Raw genomic sequence first — 19136 nt, 5'->3', positions numbered from 1 at the left:
CAGCATGTATCAGCTACTAGTACTTATTTATTAGATACTAGCTACTATTTTTGTTGTACTAGTCAGCATGTATCAGCTACTAGTACTTATTTATTAGATACTAGTAACTGTTTTGTTGTACTAGTCAGCATGTATCAGCTACTAGTACTTATTTATTAGATACTAGCTACTATTTTTGTTTTACTAGTCAGCATGTATCAGCTACTAGTACTTATTTATTAGATACTAGCTACTATTTTTGTTGTACTAGTCAGCATGTATCAGCTACTAGTACTTATTTATTAGATACTAGTAACTGTTTTGTTGTACTAGTCAGCATGTATCAGCTACTAGTACTTATTTATTAGATACTAGCTACTATTTTTGTTGTACTAGTCAGCATGTATCAGCTACTAGTACTTATTTATTAGATACTAGTTACTATTTTTGTTGTACTAGTCAGCATGTATCAGCTACTAGTACTTATTTATTAGATACTAGCTACTATTTTTGTTGTACTAGTCAGCATGTATCAGCTACTAGTACTTATTTATTAGATACTAGTTACTATTTTTGTTGTACTAGTCAGCATGTATCAGCTACTAGTACTTATTTATTAGATACTAGCTACTATTTTTGTTGTACTAGTCAGCATGTATCAGCTACTAGTACTTATTTATTAGATACTAGCTACTATTTTTGTTTTACTAGTCAGCATGTATCAGCTACTAGTACTTATTTATTAGATACTAGCTACTATTTTTGTTGTACTAGTCAGCATGTATCAGCTACTAGTACTTATTTATTAGATACTAGTAACTGTTTTGTTGTACTAGTCAGCATGTATCAGCTACTAGTACTTATTTATTAGATACTAGTTACTATTTTTGTTGTACTAGTCAGCATGTATCAGCTACTAGTACTTATTTATTAGATACTAGTTACTATTTTTGTTGTACTAGTCAGCATGTATCAGCTACTAGTACTTATTTATTAGATACTAGCTACTATTTTTGTTGTACTAGTCAGCATGTATCAGCTACTAGTACTTATTTATTAGATACTAGTTACTATTTTTGTTGTACTAGTCAGCATGTATCAGCTACTAGTACTTATTTATTAGATACTAGCTACTATTTTTGTTGTACTAGTCAGCATGTATCAGCTACTAGTACTTATTTATTAGATACTAGCTACTATTTTTGTTGTACTAGTCAGCATGTATCAGCTACTAGTACTTATTTATTAGATACTAGCTACTATTTTTGTTGTACTAGTCAGCATGTATCAGCTACTAGTACTTATTTATTAGATACTAGTAACTGTTTTGTTGTACTAGTCAGCATGTATCAGCTACTAGTACTTATTTATTAGATACTAGTTACTATTTTTGTTGTACTAGTCAGCATGTATCAGCTACTAGTACTTATTTATTAGATACTAGTTACTATTTTTGTTGTACTAGTCAGCATGTATCAGCTACTAGTACTTATTTATTAGATACTAGCTACTATTTTTGTTGTACTAGTCAGCATGTATCAGCTACTAGTACTTATTTATTAGATACTAGTAACTGTTTTGTTGTACTAGTCAGCATGTATCAGCTACTAGTACTTATTTATTAGATACTAGTTACTATTTTTGTTGTACTAGTCAGCATGTATCAGCTACTAGTACTTATTTATTAGATACTAGTTACTATTTTTGTTGTACTAGTCAGCATGTATCAGCTACTAGTACTTATTTATTAGATACTAGTTACTATTTTTGTTGTACTAGTCAGCATGTATCAGCTACTAGTACTTATTTATTAGATACTAGTTACTATTTTTGTTGTACTAGTCAGCATGTATCAGCTACTAGTACTTATTTATTAGATACTAGTTACTATTTTTGTTGTACTAGTCAGCATGTATCAGCTACTAGTACTTATTTATTAGATACTAGTAACTATTTTGTTGTACTAGTCAGCATGTATCAGCTACTAGTACGTATTTATTATATACTAGTTACTATTTTTGTTGTACTAGTCAGCATGTATCAGCTACTAGTACTTATTTATTCGATACTAGTAACTGTTTTGTTGTTCTAGTCAACATGTATCAGCTACTAGTACTTATTTATTAGATACTAGTAACTATTTTGTTGTACTAGTCAGCATGTATCAGCTACTAGTACTTATTTACTAGATACTAGTAACTGTTTTGTTGTTCTAGTCAACATGTATCAGCTACTAGTACTTATTTATTAGATACTAGTAACTATTTTTGTTGTACTAGTCAGCATGTATCAGCTACTAGTACTTATTTATTAGATACTAGTAACTGTTTTGTTGTACTAGTCAACATGTGTCAGCTACTTGTACTAATTTATTAGATACTAGTAACTGTTTTGTTGTACTAGTCAGCATGTATCAGCTACTAGTACTTATTTATTAGATACTAGTAACTATTTTTGTTGTACTAGTCAGCATGTATCAGCTACTAGTACTTATTTATTAGATACTAGTAACTATTTTTGTTGTACTAGTCAGCATGTATCAGCTACTAGTACTTATTTATTAGATACTAGTAACTATTTTGTTGTACTAGTCAGCATGTATCAGCTACTAGTACTTATTTATTAGATACTAGTAACTATTCAAATTGTTAGTAGTAACTATCGCAATGTTATAATAACAATTTGGACAATTTTGTCATTGACTCCTATGGCCTTTTGTGTTTCAGCTATAAAATATTTGTACATAGTAATATTTACTAGTATCCATTCTGATTGTTACTAGTATCTATTTCACTTTTACTAGTCACTATTAAATGAGTAGCGACGACTTTGTATCCATTGGGGACAAGTGCCTTTTCCTGTTGCTCGTAGTAACAAATTTAACTTGACTTGAACTTCATTATTTTCACTAGTAACCTTTTAAATTAAACTATCAACAAGCAGTTTTGTCTAGTATGTCTATATGTTACTGGTAAAACAACAAATGTTAATAGTTACAGCAAGAAAAGGCACTAGTCACTAATGAATAGGTACTAGTACTTAATTAATGGTGACTAGCACAAATGAAATAGATTGTAGTAACAAACGGATACGAGTCAGAGGCAAATATTTGACATCTCAAGTCACTTTCTGTCAAACACTTAAACGTGTAGAGTTTACGCAGGTAGCGGCTGGGCCTGGCTTGTTGGATACTCAAGGATGCCTGTGTGTGTGTGTGTGGGAGCGTTACGGTGTTTCTGTACATTATGCTCATGGTCAGCTGGTACAAAGGTTCATCCACCAGTGGCCCTGAGGAGGAAAAGGTTCAATACTTGCTTTGTGAATTGATAGAGCTCTGGCATTTGTAGAGCCTCCCTAACGGCTGTGATTAGGTGCTTGACTCCATGACCCCTTGATCGTCTGCCATGATGTGGATCATCCTGTACACATACAACTGCATACCAGCTGTGGGGGGGGGGGGGGTGCTTACATAGCGGCCGCGTTACTTTCTGTTGGTTGGTACTTTGTGGGTTTGTTGCCTGTGTCAGTCGGAGTGGAGGATTTGTTTCCGCTTCTTAATTGCAGGGCGACACCTGAATGGATCTGCGTCGCCGGCCATCCTCTGTCAGCGTCATACACATTTTGGTTGACGACTAAAGTTCCCCTTCGACTGGGATGGAAACACGATTCCGTCGTTTAACGGTTTTTACAAAATACTCACCATCGACTCAAATAATTGGGATCAGGCGATTATGTAGTAACGGTGACTTACACTCAGCTCCATTACACTTAATATACCTTCTGCCAGTTCTTCTCATACTTTTTCACATCGGGGGCCCTCGCTTTGATTCCCAATTTGATACGATTTTGTGTCTGGGACGCCAATCTGAGGAGATTATTATAATGTATTTATTTATTATGAATTATTGTTAGATATGATTTAGTCCAAAGCGCCATGTCAGTCTATACCACAGTAAGCGATGTTACAGTGAACATACGATCAAAATGATGTTCATTATGGTAAATTGCCTTGTGAACTTAGTAAAGTAGAACCACTATGGTTAAATGTCGGTGTTTCAACACAACTCAGATCAGCTTTAGACGTATAATCCACTTCAAAGCAGGATTTCCTCAACTCTGCCGTTAACGCTTTGTTGGTGCGACCCACCCCTCTCGTTTTTTGGTTTTTAATCGTTTTGCCGGGGATCCCCTGCCTCCCCCGCGCTGGGGGGAGTCCCCGGACCCCCCCGTCGGGAGCCGCTGTCCGGATAGCCACCCCCGTCCAACACCCGTGGCGTGGCGTTTTCCACCCACCCCCCGGCGGCCGGGGCTCCGACGTTAAGCTCCGAAGGCGGCCGCGCCGTGCGTCGCAGCGCCGGTTTAAGGGGGGGGGAGGGCGGCGGAGGGGGGCGAGTCGAACGGAGTCCGGCAGCTGCTGCGGCTTTAAGCCCGCGCTCTGGGATGGGCCGCGCTCGTAACGTCACTCCATTCCTCCCTCCGCGGATCCTCTCGCTCGTTCATTCTTCTCCCCTTCCTGGCTTCCTCACACCCCCGGACACGCTCTTTCTTCGAGTCCTTCCGAACTTTCCCCCCCCCTCCCCGCTCCCTCCCTCCCTCCCCCCGCCTCCCTCTCTCTGCGGGGCGGTGCGTGTGTGTGCGTGTGTGGGTGTGTGTGTGTGTGTGTGTGTTTGTTTTTTTTTTTCCTTCTCTCAGCCCCAACTTTTTCCGGCTTGTCATCATTCCTGGAGTTAACGTGACGTTCCCCCTCCGTAGCGGAGTCATCCGAGGATCCCGGATTGATATTCATATCGAGACATATTTATATCTCTCGATATGAACGAATAGATAGATATATATAGATATATATATATATCTATATATATATATATTTTTTTTTTAACAAAAAAAAAGCAAAAAAAACCCAACAAAAAACCACTTCGGAAAATCGCACTAACGGAAACGCAGATTAACGGAAATTTCCGGACGATGCCGCTGGAAGAAACGGAGCCGTGACCAAGCGCGACGCGTTGCCCGCCCGGCGCCAAACTCATGCAAGAGACGGAGGATCTGGACGTCGCCCGCTCCGCCTCCGCCCCCGCACCATGATGTTTTCCCCGCTCTCGCTGTCTCAGGTACGGGTACCGCACGCGCACGCGCCCGCCGCGCACCCCGCCACGCTGCGCCCGCCCGCGAGAGCGCGCGCGCGCACACACACACACACACACACACACACACACGCCCCGGGACGCGTTCTCTCGCGCGGCGCGACGGGGCCCGCGGTTCGTCGGCGGCCCCGTGGCGGACCGGGCGGCCCCGTCGCGGACCGGGCGGCCCCGTGGCGGACCGGGCGGCCCCGTGGCGGACCGGGCGGCCCCGTGGCGGACCGGGCGGCCCCGTCGCGGACCGGGCGGCCCCGTCGCGGACCGGGCGGCCCCGTGGCGGACCGGGCGGCCCCGTGGCGGACCGGGCGGCCCCGTCGCGGACCGGGCGGCGCCGTGGCGGACCGGGCGGCCCCGTGGCGGACCGGGCGGCCCCGTCGCGGACCGGGCGGCCCCGTCGCGGACCGGGCGGCCCCGTGGCGGACCGGGCGGCGGTCTGGGTCGTGGCTGCGCCGGGCAGGGCGAGCAAGCCTCGGCGTCCGCGTGGCAGCGCGGGGACGTCGGCCCCTTCGCCCGCGCCGCGGCTCGGCGGTTTGCGGGGCAGCGCGTGGATTTCCTCCGGTTCTTTACGTTCCGTTGGAACAGCGCTGGCGGCCGAGCGGGCGAACGGAGCGGCCACGACCACTGCGTGTGAGAGGAGGTACTCAACGTTTACTTGCGAGGAGAACTACCACCCATAGCCCATTGAAGTTTCTACTTCAGGGACGTGAAAGTACTTGCTCTTAAATGTACTTCAAGTATTCAAAGTAAAACGTGGCACGTTTTAGGACAGAGTTAGTTATACGACGTAGCGGTAAGGGAGACTTCACCTTCTTTCTGTTGCATAAAAAGGTGAATAGTTAATAAAGGAATGAGTCGTGGATGAGAATCCTGTATTAGAACTACGTTGGATCCAGTTCCTGATCCTTCCTTGGGTTTGATATACCTAGTTACACACGCACACAGATACATCTTAAAAAATATATCAAACAAATGTAATGTCATGATTGTGTTGTAAATGGAATTGAGTAAAAAAAAAAACCAAAAGTGTAATACTAGCTTTGGAACGGGGTGAAAATTGTCCATAAAGGCTCCAAGATGGAATACATTTCAGTACTTGAGTACTTATACTTCGTTGCATTCCACCACGGTACATAAGCGTAGCTGTAATTGTGGGGGCGAGGCAGCTTTTTTTTGGGTCATTTTTTAAATTTCTTTTTTTTTTCAACCAAAAACAAACCGAAGTTAGGTTGAATGTTGAAAAATGGCAGCGGCCGCAATTGCTGTGCCAGTGAGGGACCTGATCCACCCACAACAACGGTCAACAAGGAACATGAGATGGCTTTATGCCTCGGCGTAGCTCAAGTGTTGCTGTGGGTCGGCTCGTGTTGACCGTGGCACACACCCGGTGCAGCTGCAGCCTCCATGTGTCTGTGTTGGGTTTTATTGAACTGTGAGTCACACATCCAGGCTGTGGGCCCTCTTCTCTTTACTGCTGCTGCTGCTGCTGCTGCTGCTTCAAGTTCAGGTTTATTTATAGTGCGCTTTAAAACCAAAACAAAGTTTGTGCCGCGGTGCTTTACACAAATCTGTTCTAAAAATAAGACAAGACAGGAAGGAATAACCAAAAAGAATATAGAACATAAAAACAATGATAATCCCTTATTTGTACATATAGGGGCACCATTTAGTTCAAATAAACTGAAATAAGTATTATTTCCTAAATAAGGGCACAACAAATAGGGGGGCCTGAAGGTCTATCTATCTATCTGTCTAACTGTCTGTCTGTCTGTCTGTCTGTCTGTCTGTCTGTCTGTCCATCTATCTATCTATCTATCTATCTATCTATCCATCCATCTATCTATCTATCTATCTATCTATCTATCTATCCATCCATCTATCTATCTATCTATCTATCTATCTATCCATCCATCTATCTATCTATCTATCTGTCTAACTGTCTGTCTGTCTGTCTGTCTGTCTGTCTGTCTGTCTGTCCATCTATCTATCCATCCATCTATCTATCGATCTATCTGTCTATCCCTGCTGCAGATCCCAATTTTGATTTATTTCGACGTATCTCTAAGATTACACAGACACACACACACACACACAGACACACACACACACACACACACACACACTAACACACGCACATTGGCTTTTGTCATAGATGTGTTGACATCTGCAGATTTCGACAAACCACGCCGCTTGCTGTTTACAACATTTTTACATGTCTTCTGCCCAAATGAATTGATTGCTTCTTGCCGTGATGAAATGCACACGTATTTTGAAGTTGGATTTACCCTCAAAGAGTAATTACCTCAATCTGTTCTGGCAGAAGGGATAATATAACATTATCCCCCCTAGTGGTGAGAGGGAGGAACTGCACCCACAAAGTTCCCCGCTCTCTGCCCTGGATCGGCTGATCGAGGGGAATTGAAGCTGTGGTGCGGTGCCGTCAACTTAAAGCCATTTATACTTGAGCAGTAAAACCAACGGGAAGATATATCCCATGCTGGCGTGTGTAAACACACTTCCATGGTCAACATCCATCGTCATAATCTGTGCATTCTTATTAGGAACATGAAGCGTTAGACGGTGAACAGCAGGTTTAATGTGACAACGCAACAAGTTCACTGTAATAATCTCAAGATCTCAAAAATGACTCACAGTCCAGGATATCCATTTAGCCGCTCGTTTATTGTGACATCGAAAAAACTCTCTGTGCAATCCCTGCTCGCTCTCTTTTACGCACTGGACCGCCCTGACTCCAGGACCCCACGTAGACCCCCACGGTGGTCCTCTGACCGCCTCACTGCAAATAGCATTGCCTAACTGAAAATAAAATTTCACATTACATTCAGCATTCAACATTTACAGTAAATAAATGTACTAAAGTACTTCAGCTGAGTACAGTTTGGAGGTAAAGGTGCCTTGAGTTAGAAGTTACGGACTCTTTACATCAGTTAACAAACTTCTGCCAGAGATTAAAGTAGCCAGATACATTTACTCCAGTTCTGTACTGAAGAACAATGCTTCAAGGTACTTGTACTTTGATAACAAAAAGTGTACAGCAGCACAGCAATTAACTCTGATTTAATCCGGATGCTTTTACAATCAATCCTGCAAAACCAATTTTTTTGAATGGAGCAAAATAAACAAAAATATTTATTTCCTCAACATTTTAATGGCGTTTTTATTATGCCACTAACAATGAACAACTACTGACGATAATAACAAAGTAAAGAAACAACAGGGGTTAGGGTTTGATTTCGGGACGGTTTACATTCACTTTGGGACGGTTAGAACTGTTTTTCGAGACGCGATCCGGGACAATGGTGAAAAAAGTTAGTCTGGAGCCCTTCTATGAGTAGCATCCCGCCAAGCTTTTGCTCATAATTATGTTGTGGAAGTTTAATCTTTAGATTCAAAAAGTCCGGTGCAGTTTTTGATGCTCGACATATGGCTATCGATTCGGCACAGTTTTGTCATTCATTCTGGGATCCGTTCTGTTTACAACCAAACATATTGTGTGCAGGCTTAATTCTTAAAATTTGTTGGCAGGGATGCCATCGATTCATCACGTTCCTCCACCCATGCAAGCAGGACCGAACGTGTTGAATTCCAAAAAGCAATTGTCCCAATTTGCTGCCATAGCAGTACGCCACAGATACAGGGGCGTGCCAGTTCTGCACCATGGACCCAGTGGGCCTTTTGTGCACGGTTCTGGCTGCAGGAGAAATGCTGTATTCATTTTACTTTGGCTAAGGTGAGCAAATCCTACCACAGTTCAAACACCATGAATCCTGAGGTGGAATTCAAAGTTCTGTCGTCTGGTTTACAATCTGTAACCGCTGCCAACAAAAACATTCTCTCTATTCATATATACTTCAAAAGTTGGTATTTCAAAAAATAACTTCTGTATTTTCTTAAAAGTTTCCAAGTCACCAAAACAACCAAGCTAACTGTATTCAAAAAAATGTGATACTTTCAAAAAATATATAATCATCACCAAATATTGAACATAGTATGTGAGATTGAAAAGAAAAGCCAACTTTATTTTCTTAAAAAAAAGTGTACACTAAGTAAGGTGTTCATTCTAATGAGAAAAAAAATCCTTAAATGTCAATGGTTGTGTTGTGTTCCAAGGACCCCGGGATGGTCTACTTCTATATGGTGTGTAAAACAAATATAAATAATGCATTGTAAATCAGTGTTGGCTGCTCATTGTGATAAATAAAATAGAACATTCTGAATAATATTGGGAGTGAACTTAAATTGATCCACAGAGAATGTCTTATTCTGTTAACTGTTCTGAGAAAACAAATATATATTTATAAATATAGACACTCATACAAGTTCCCAACCTGTTTGCAGTTAAGTTGTTGAGATTCAGCCACATGGGCGGAAAATTAATCCATGTCCTTCTTTTCCGATCAGACAGTTTTTCAACTTGTCTCGCAATATAACCGACTCACGTTTTGATCCTCGCGAATGTTATACCAGTGCACTGCACGACTGTATAATTTCATAGATCCTTAGACTCAAATATTTTCCGCCGTCATTCTCGACCACATATTCTGCACAGAGCAACACCGCAAGAGAGACCTCATTGCGAGACCACGTGGACTTGTTTGTTGGAAAAACACTCCTGATGTTTATAAGTTGGCCTTGAGTTTGGGAGTCAGATGTTGACGTTTTTTCTCTCCTGCGATCCCTGTGTTTGTGTTTATGTTTTTCATTTTCCGGTGTGCTGACAAATCAGAGAAGCCAGAGGCAGATGTTATTCCTTTCTACATTATTCGATATTGGCGCCGCAAAAGTTGCGGTTTTGTTGACGTTTGACTTTGGCGTGCCAGCAGGTTGCGTCAAAAAAGGCAATAATAATAATAATAACAATAACATAATAAGAACACAAACAGGAAAAAATAAAATGACGATATGCAGTAAACCTGAAAAAATGTCAATATACAGTAAAGTATATTTGGGATTCATTTAAGATAGAAGACAGGGAATGTACAATAAACAATAAAAAATAAAGCAAAATATAAACCTAAGCGAAAGATGCAAAATAAAATTGGCTATGGCAATAACCGAGTGATAGACGTTGATACGGTAGATGAAAGATTAGGAAAATAATGCTTTCAGGAGTATTATCCATATACTGTATTTGTTAATTGAGAAGAGGGCTACCGCATTCTACTCCCGCAACATATATTTGTAAACAAAATACATTTTGAATATGAGCATAGATATCGTCGATTTTGGTTATTTTAATATCGTAATATAGTTAAATATTGCCTTTAAGTCTGCACTAAGGGAAAGAAATGCAATTTTCTGAACTTGTCTCAACGCCTCTTCCTGCTTGGTCTTAACGCCCACATTACTGTGATTGTTTTATTGTTATGAAAGCGGTAGGAGTCATCTCGGAATACGTCGGAGTTCTACGCACGACTCTAAGATGTGATTCAGCGTGCGAGAGCTTTTCACAGTCAAGAGAGACATTTTCCTCCCAAACTCAGAAAAGAAAAGACTTTATCCTCCCAAGTCGCTGGGGTTGTGATGGCTCTGCAGGCCCTTTGTGGGACGTTTTGGGAGGGATTCTTGTTAATGGAGCCAGTATAGTACGAAATGGGACGCGGCTTAAAAAGTGGAGCAGCTCCCTCCAGCTCGGCGTGGGCCACGGTGACTGACATCAGAGGCAGAATCTGAAAAATTATTAGTGTTACTCGTGTTGCTAGGGGCACTTTTGTGGACACAGATTAGGCCTATAATCTTCGACTAAATTACACTTTTAATCTGGACTAACTGAAATGGCCTTTCTCAGGCGTGGTTTAAAATAGTCTCAGGATTTCCGGAAGGAAGATCAGAGTTTATCTAGGTCTAAGTGAAGGCTTAAATCAAACCTGGCCAGAAGCAGGTTTATCTTTGGATTGATGGATGTGGCCCTCCAGGTTGACCAGGCAGAAGGACCTGCCTAGTCCTTCATTACATTAGTCTCGGACTTCCTAGCCTCGAACTAAGAGGTTGCGAGTTAGAATTCAATCTGAAAGCAGCACCATGTTACTTTTGGTATTTGGGATTTGGCGCCCCTACAGTTGCAGTTTAACACCGCTGTCGTAAAAATAATGAATTTAACCTGACAAATTTGAACCATATCTGTCACATTTCAATAACAGTCTATGTTGCAAAGGCAAATATAATGTACACCAAGGTTACAGCACCTCTTGCATGGACCTCGCCGCTTCAGCGAGCACCCCGTCCACGGCTCCCCCGGAGCCTCTCTTGGGAGGGTGCGGGGATCAGCCTTCTGCTGTGTGTAGGTACCAGATGTGCTCGGCCTGGCAGATCGGCTCGTACGAGGGAGTCAGAGGGTGAAACAAACACCGTGACGCAATGAAAGTGAGAGCCCGGCGCGCCGACGTGCGGTTGCCCTGCCCATCCCATCTCACCCGGGGCCGTCGGGGAGGATCATTATTACCGGGCATTCTGAGCGGCAAGTTAATATTATATCTGGGGTTGTCCTTTTGAAGATAGAAATTTTACCAGGAAAAAAAAAAAAAGTAATTACCGGAGCCGTGCATCAAGGAAGTGAGGTAGTGTCGTTGAGCGTAACGCACTTTTCCCCGTGGTTTCGTACCCGAACACAGTACAAGTCAGTGTACCGTCAAAAGGATTTTGAAGCTGTTAATTAAAGGTAAAAAAGTTACATCGTGTTACATCGCTGCTTTAATGTTAATCTGAGCTCATATTCTACCAATGCACGTATAGAAGTATGTGGCAGTTTCGCATTCCACACGCCAGCCAAGTGACTTTCAGGGACCTCCGGCACAGACACTGACAACAGGGTTGTAGACACAACAGTTTACCGGAGGGAGGGGAGGGGAGGGCTCGTTGGAATAAGCTCAGGAGCAGATGGAGATCTGTCATGACAGGGCTCCTCTCCTGAGCGGGTGTGGGGATGGGGGTTTTACCTGTTGCTTGTTAGCCCAACCAACGAGCAACAGGTTTGCAGCCACTCTGATCCTGGGCCCCAATTACCTAGACCCAGGACAGGTGTGGCTGCTCAAACCACACCACCCCCACACCACAAAGTACAAAGCCTGTTTCAGTCACAGTTTTGGGCAGAGTGTTCCATATTCTGGGCTCTGGTTCACATGATGGATTGGGATCCCTTAGTACGACTCATTGTTCTCCGTAGCAACAAGGGAAAATGCATCGATGAGTGCTTCTGACAAATTATAGTCCGTATTTTTGTGAAGGTAGATAAAATCTTGTGTCTATTGCCTTACATTTTTTGACAGCCTCTTGGTTCATTAAGGGAGATCAAAAGTAATCATTGTCATTGGTGATCCTTTGAGGAATTACACTCAAGATGTTTTCCTCTTCACTCCCAGGGTTCCTCATAATTATTACATTTAAGTTGATGATACCGGTGGCGCAGTGCTTGCACTGCTGCGCCACAGCAAGAAGGTCCTGGGTTCCATTCTCACCTGGGGCTCTTTTTGTACCATGCTCAGGTGTGTTGTCTCCCGATAAGTGGCCTTTCTGTGTGGGGTTTGCATGTTCTCCCGGTGCTCAAATAAGTCTCCTCCAATATAAAAAAAGGGCCCCAATTTAAAAACACGCAGGACCCTTTCCTGACCACGACATGTGGTCAGGAAATCACGACATGATTGTTCTTCAATTATCAGTCCAGTCAGCTGCATGGTGAGACACAGTTCTCCGAAAAATTGCACTCTCTTTAGATATCATTTTTGCTCAGCCCGTGCTAGTGGACTCGATTGTAATAGGCTGTCTCTGTAGTTTTGCTTTTGCTTTTTCCCGGATGACAATATCTTGCTCGAACTGTAGTATTTGTGCTGATTTGCGCCCCTCAGTCCATCGATGACCAATTCATTCACCAATTCATCCTTCCGTCTGTGCATTTATCTATCAATCCATCCAAGAGCCATCCATCCATCCCTAAACTAATTACATACACACATTCTCTTAAGGACTACTACTTGAAATGTTTTTGTGTCAATAATTGATTATATATGGGGCGGTTTCGCGGACACAGACTACACCAAATCTTAGACTAAATCCCATTTTTCATTTGCACCAACTGAAATGGCCTTTCTCAGTCATGGTTTGAAATAGTCTCAGATTTGCCGTATAGTCTTATTTAAAAAAAATGGTATTTTCAGAAGGAAGATTAGAGCTTATCTAGGTCAAGGTGAAGTTTTAAATTAAACCCGGCCAGATGCAGGTTTATCTGTGGAGTAATGGACGTGGGCCTCCAGGTCGACCTTGACAAATAGAGAAAATGGATTATCTGGAAGAAGACCAGCACCAAGACCAGACAGGAGCAGCTGACTGGTCCTTCAGTACCTAAGTCCAGGACTTCCTAGTCCAAGACTAATTCATCTTAAACTAAGCAACGTCTCCGAAAGGCATTTTTTAATTCTGAATTAATTTAAGTAAGATTAGTCAAGTCCTGATTTAGATTAAACCCACTCTGCGAAACCGCCCCATAGTGTCAGTTTGATTGGTCAGATTACTTCCAACTTTGTTTGGTTGGCTCATAGTGCAAGCACCAAAAAACTGATGCATATGAATATGGATTGAGCTATTTTCCGAGTGTATTTAATGATCTTTTTCTTATTTTATTATCAATTACATTTCTTTTTGAAGGTGAACTTGGTCCAATAACACACATTTTTCAAACAGGTGTGCATTTCATTTTTTAAGATGCCGTCTCACTCGGCTGGACACGGAAAGGTCGAAAGCGCTCCGGTGCCTTTATCTTCAGGTTTGTCACTTTGGGTCCTGGGCTCGGCTTTATGGGGCCCAGCGCTGGCAGGTTGACGTCGATCAGAATTGTTTTTTTTATTGGTCTTGTATTTTAAATGACAAGCCTCACGAAGGGATCGTAGAATTGACCACTGTAGTGCAGTTGCGCTGCGTGCTGTGTTATGGTGGGTGTACCGTGTGGTACCATATATGTTAGGATGTAATCCGAGCCGTCGGTCAGTTTTGTTTTTGTCAGCGTATTTACTCCAACGGCAGTGATTCATGTATCTAATTTCAGCAATATCAGCCTAGTGTATAGTGACATATTGGAAATGTCGCAATTTACTCAGCAATAAGTTGACGGTAATAATCACAGTAACAACCCTAACTGGTGGCGGAGGTGCTTGTGGAGAGTGAGGGCTGGTGGAGAAATATGCTATCTTTACCCTACTTGGTCTGCAACACGAGAGGGAATTGTATTTGAAAAAGGCAGTTTCTGTACTTTCCCCAAATGCAGTTTTTCATCAAGTGTTGCTGTACCTTTAAACTCCTTCCATCAGTCAAATGTGTGTTAAAGCTGCTTTTTCCATTTTGCTTTTTGAGGATGGCAGCACGCGTGATGTGTATATTTTTTCTTGTGTAGTAACGGTGTAATAACTATAATAACTTGTCTGCTAGTATAATAACTGTCTACCTGATGTTTGCAATAGATAAACCACATGGCTGCAGCTTATGAAATGGAAACACAGGGAAACGTTCAAATCATTGTCAATCATAATCAATATTGGATTATTATGACAAATTCTTCCATACCGCTCAGCCCAAGTCCCAGTGGTGGAAAACAGATGTGATCAAGGTTTGAGGGAGAGCTAGTATACCACAGGGACCGTGTAAGATTTCAATCTCACAAAGATAATATTATCAAGTCATTATAGCTTATTATATCAAAAATAGAATCTATTTTACCGGCTACAGTATCCTGCCAGTGACATCTTAATTCTAATTCATGAAAGAATCAGCAAATAGTAAAACTTCACTGAATACTGGATCTCCTATCAATACAGTTATCACAATATGCAATCCAATATGGATGAACACAAGACTTGAGCAAGTACAGAAAGCACAAATCGATGATTCCTTGACCAGGCAGCTGAAGTCAGACATGCGTCAGCGAGGAGAAAATGGCGGCCGTGCCGTTCCTCTGCTCTTCCTCTCCCTCGTCCCTCGATCGGTAAAGACAAAAAGGTGAAAGAAAACCGTGTCCCTCTTTCTGCTCCTTCAGGATGAGTTCCATCCGTTCATCGAGGCCCTGCTGCCCCAGGTCCGTGCCTTCGCCTACACCTGGTTCAACCTCCAGGCCAGGAAGAGGAAGTACTTCAAGAAGCACGAGAAGAGGATGACGAAGGAGGAGGAGAGAGCGGTCAAGGACGAGCTGCTGGGGGAGAAGGCAGAGGTGCGACCTGACGTCATTCCCCCGCTCGCTCGATTTGAATGACCTTCTGAACGCCGTCAAGCATTGACAACGTTGTTGTTTTTCTCTTTACAAGCGCTGTTTGCGTTGAATTGAAGTTAAATTGTACGGGGCTAGAGCAAAGCGAAGTGTCTTACCTCTGGCGATGGCGCGCGTGTTTAAGGTCAGTGGGTTTCCTTTGGTACTCGTCGTTCCAGGTGAAGCAGAAGTGGGCCAGCCGCCTCCTGGCCAAGCTGAGAAAGGACATCAGGCCCGAGTGCAGGGAGGACTTTGTGCTGTCCATCACGGGGAAGAAGACGGCGTGCTGCGTGCTATCCAACCCCGATCAGAAAGGCAAAATGAGACGCATAGACTGCCTCAGGCAAGCGGACAAGGTACGTTCACGTTCAATCGCTCGGCAGGAGTGTAACTGGCTGCTCATCTGTCAGTGCAACTGCTATGCTCCCCCAGCCTTCAATATGAACGAGTCCTTTCAGCAGAGTCACAGGGTTAAATATGTTTTAGCCCTTTGCGCACCTTTGCATAAACCTGTCCGAGGAGTGCCCGAGCTGGTTCCCAGGTGTTAAGATAGCCTGGATCAGACTGTTAAATGGTCGCTCTGGGGGTCGGGGGCGGGCCTGGAGTGGCCTATCGGGAGAAGGATGAAGATTCCCTGTGGGCCTCTAGTTGTTGGCCCAGTGACGAGGCAATCATTTTAATATTATCACCGCATTTACAAGACTTTTATCATCGCTATAGTCGCTATAGTACACATACACACACACACACACACACACACACACACACACACACACACACACACACACACACACATACTGCTACTGACACACACTCGTGACCCCATTATATATAAAATATATATAATATATTTATATCATAAATATTTATATAATATATTTTTGTTTGTCATTTGAATCAACCCTCAAGCTAAGTCTATATGCTTCACAGCCTTTTAATTTGAAAATAAAAGCTGTTTTTTATTTACATTTTGAAATTACAAAGTTCAGTAGCTTTTTTTTTGGTCATGGGAGCACTCAAACTAGGTCTATATAGTTACAGGATCTAGTCTTTGGCGTTTGGCTTTTGATTTAAAAAAAAAAGGTGTTGTAACTTTTATTTTCAAATTAAAAGATTGTGCATCGAAGTTTATGTCCAATTATTACCTAGTCTCAGCGTTATCGAACTTGGAATTTTTTACATTTCAATAGAAAAGTCCTTGAATTTTTATTTTTTTACGTATTTCTTGATGATAAGTGTCTACTCGTGCACACTGAAATATATTGCAGAGGTTGTACAATAGGTGTTCAAAGCACACAAGTGGGCAACATGAAACTCCTGGGCTGAAAATGAGTCCTGGTCGAGGGGGTGATGTTTTTTGAATGTACTTCTGATAATGATCACAGAATATGCACCTCGGAGTGCAGCATAAAAGCCACCAACGGCATTGATAAGTCATTATTTTTCTAGAACGGAATTTGGTGTTGGGGACGTTGTTTACGCCAAATCGTATTTAGACATTAAAACAAACTGCAGTTAGACTTCAGTTATAGGTTTGCCATTTTTCAACCTCAGGCCTGATGAAAATGTTGGTTCCCATCGTTTATAACTGTTAACAGAACAACTCGATGAGCACTTTACTATTGAGAAACTTACCACTCTGCTGCCGCGTCTCACTCTGCTCCAAGGCAGTTCGATGGGGCAAAGGTTTAAGCCTTAAAAACACAGGCTTTCAGCGACGTTATGAAACAAGGCCTGGGTTGAATTGTGGACGACCTGTCCCTTGACTCAAATGAAGAGCAGAGACGGACAAACTGGTTACAGTCCCACCAATATAGTCTTTATCACTGTATCCCGTAATTTATGTTTCAATATCCAGTAGGCTTTTTTTTTCCATATAAGACAAAAAGCTTCATTATAAAGTCTACTCCCCACCACCTCCAGGTGTGGCGGCTGGACCTGGTGATGGTGATCCTGTTTAAAGGAATCCCGCTGGAGAGCACGGACGGCGAGCGGCTGGTGAAGGGCGGCCAGTGCTCCAACCCGGTGCTTTGCGTTCAGCCCCGGCACATCTCGGTCTCGGTCAAGGAGCTGGACCTCTACCTGGCCTACTACGTCCAGGAGAGAGGTACGCCCTGCCTGCGCACTCTAACCACGTGTCGGTGCCGCTGCTCTTCCTTACAGCAGACATTCTCAGCCTTGCGGCCACAGGACATTCAACTGACCTATTGATATTTGATTGATATATAAAAAAAGTCAAAGTCAAATAGGTTTGAAATGTATGGTTGTTTCTATATAATCCATTTGGAGCTGCCTCCATGCTCTATGATATAATAAAAGTAGCCTACATGACACTTAAATTCACATGAAGCAGTTCCCTAATATGCAATGTGGAATATCTGCACTTTGACCAGTAATGCAGATTCTTAATAAGCCTCAGTCTGTTTCTTAAAGGAGCAGTGTGTAGAATTGATGGCACGGACTTGGCAGGAATGGATTATAATATTCACAAGCGTCATATGTTTTCATTTGTGTATAATCCCATGAAAATGAGAATTGTTGCTGTGGGCTGAGAATGAGCCATTTTTTATATAGGGAGCGGGTACGCTTCCCGGGGGCCGCCATGTTGCACCGCCATGTTTCCTCTACAGTAGCCCAGAAGGGACAAACCAAACACTGGCTCTAGAAAGGGGCCTTTTGTGGGGTTTTTTCCGCGAGTTTCTCCCACGCAGGCCGCCATGTTGCACCGCCACGGGGAGGGGTTTTCAGTCGGTCGCGATCTGCAACCCCACCACTAGATGCCGCTCAGTTCTACACATGTTACGAAATAAAATGGTGGTCGATCTTCACACAAGTCCAATGAAGTCTATAGTCATTGAGGGTAACTCTGCGAGGTTATAGACACAGAGCGAGGAGCGAGGGGGTGGATGTGAAGTGGGAGTGACTGAGAGAGAGAGAGAGAGAGAGAGAGAGAGAGAGAGAGAGAGAGAGAGAGAGAGAGAGAGAGAGAGAGAGAGAAAGTAGGTTAAAGGAAGGAGGCCTAGTCAGCGTTTCATGCCAAGAACAAGGGAGAGAACTGGAGGAAGACTTTGGGGGAGGAAGGCACGAGTTAACGGATAGCGGTGGAGAAGGAGGAGAAAAGAGGGAGCCGGACAACGGGGCAGAAGGATAGAGACGGAGACAGAAAAAAGTGAGGACTTCAGATGGAATGCTGGCAGCCTCTGTGGAATGCAGCCAGCTCTGTTCAGAAAAGAACCACAATGAAACAGAGAAAGCGAGACATGGGGAGAGAGAGAGAGACAGAGTGAGCAATAGATAGAAAGGGGGGGGGGGGAGAAAGAGGCAGCGATAAACGGAGGTAGAGGGAGCCTCACAGACAGAGGAGGATAAGAGATAAAGAGAGGGCTGCGGAGCGCAGGAAGGAAGTGAGGAAGGACGCGGAGGGGTCGAGTCAGGTCACCCCTGCAGTTGCAGCCTCCTCCTGCGGGGGCGGCGTCGAGCACGGCTCCGTTTGACCTCAAACAGCCGTTCAACACAGTCAGCCAGAGTGTGCACACCTCCACGGAGGGGAGGCCCCCGCTCAGTCAGCCGGCGTTGCCTCGGGGGAAGGCAACGCCGGACGAGGATGAATGTTGTCATTTTCACTCCCAAACCAGAGTTTTGTGTTCCGTTGGTCGTGTCTGATCCGCCGCCGTTTCGTAGGGGGGGGCGGCCGTTCCACCGATGTAGACAAATGCACATGATTTTGCCGCTCACGAACCTGCAGCCCGCGTAAACTCGCTTTTGCTGCCACG

At 43.4% G+C, this 19136-nt stretch overlaps 1 protein-coding gene across 6 annotated transcripts in view; it reads left to right on the top strand.

Annotated features, from left to right (window-relative positions):
• nfic (nuclear factor I/C) overlaps positions 1 to 19136 on the top strand; it is a 39946-nt gene that overhangs the window by 2287 nt on the left and 18523 nt on the right. For 4 of the 6 annotated variants that reach the window (XM_080002749.1, XM_080002748.1, XM_080002751.1 and 1 more), the window contains exons 1-4: positions 5024 to 5090; positions 15157 to 15327; positions 15543 to 15719; positions 17287 to 17470. In XM_080002749.1, the coding sequence (XP_079858875.1) occupies positions 5061 to 5090; positions 15157 to 15327; positions 15543 to 15719; positions 17287 to 17470 (562 nt within the window). In that variant the 5' untranslated portion in view covers positions 5024 to 5060. Of the gene's footprint in view, positions 1 to 5023; positions 5091 to 5641; positions 5758 to 15156; positions 15328 to 15542; positions 15720 to 17286; positions 17471 to 19136 lie in introns of those variants that run through there. The other 2 variants (XM_080002752.1, XM_080002750.1) reach the window with 2 other exon arrangements.

The sequence above is a fragment of the Zeus faber genome, assembly GCF_960531495.2.
Source record: "Zeus faber genome assembly, chromosome: 1".
NCBI classification, from domain to species: Eukaryota; Metazoa; Chordata; class Actinopteri; order Zeiformes; family Zeidae; genus Zeus; species Zeus faber.
The sequence above is the reverse complement of the archived record's forward strand: the minus strand, read 5'-3'. Positions and strand labels throughout refer to the sequence as shown.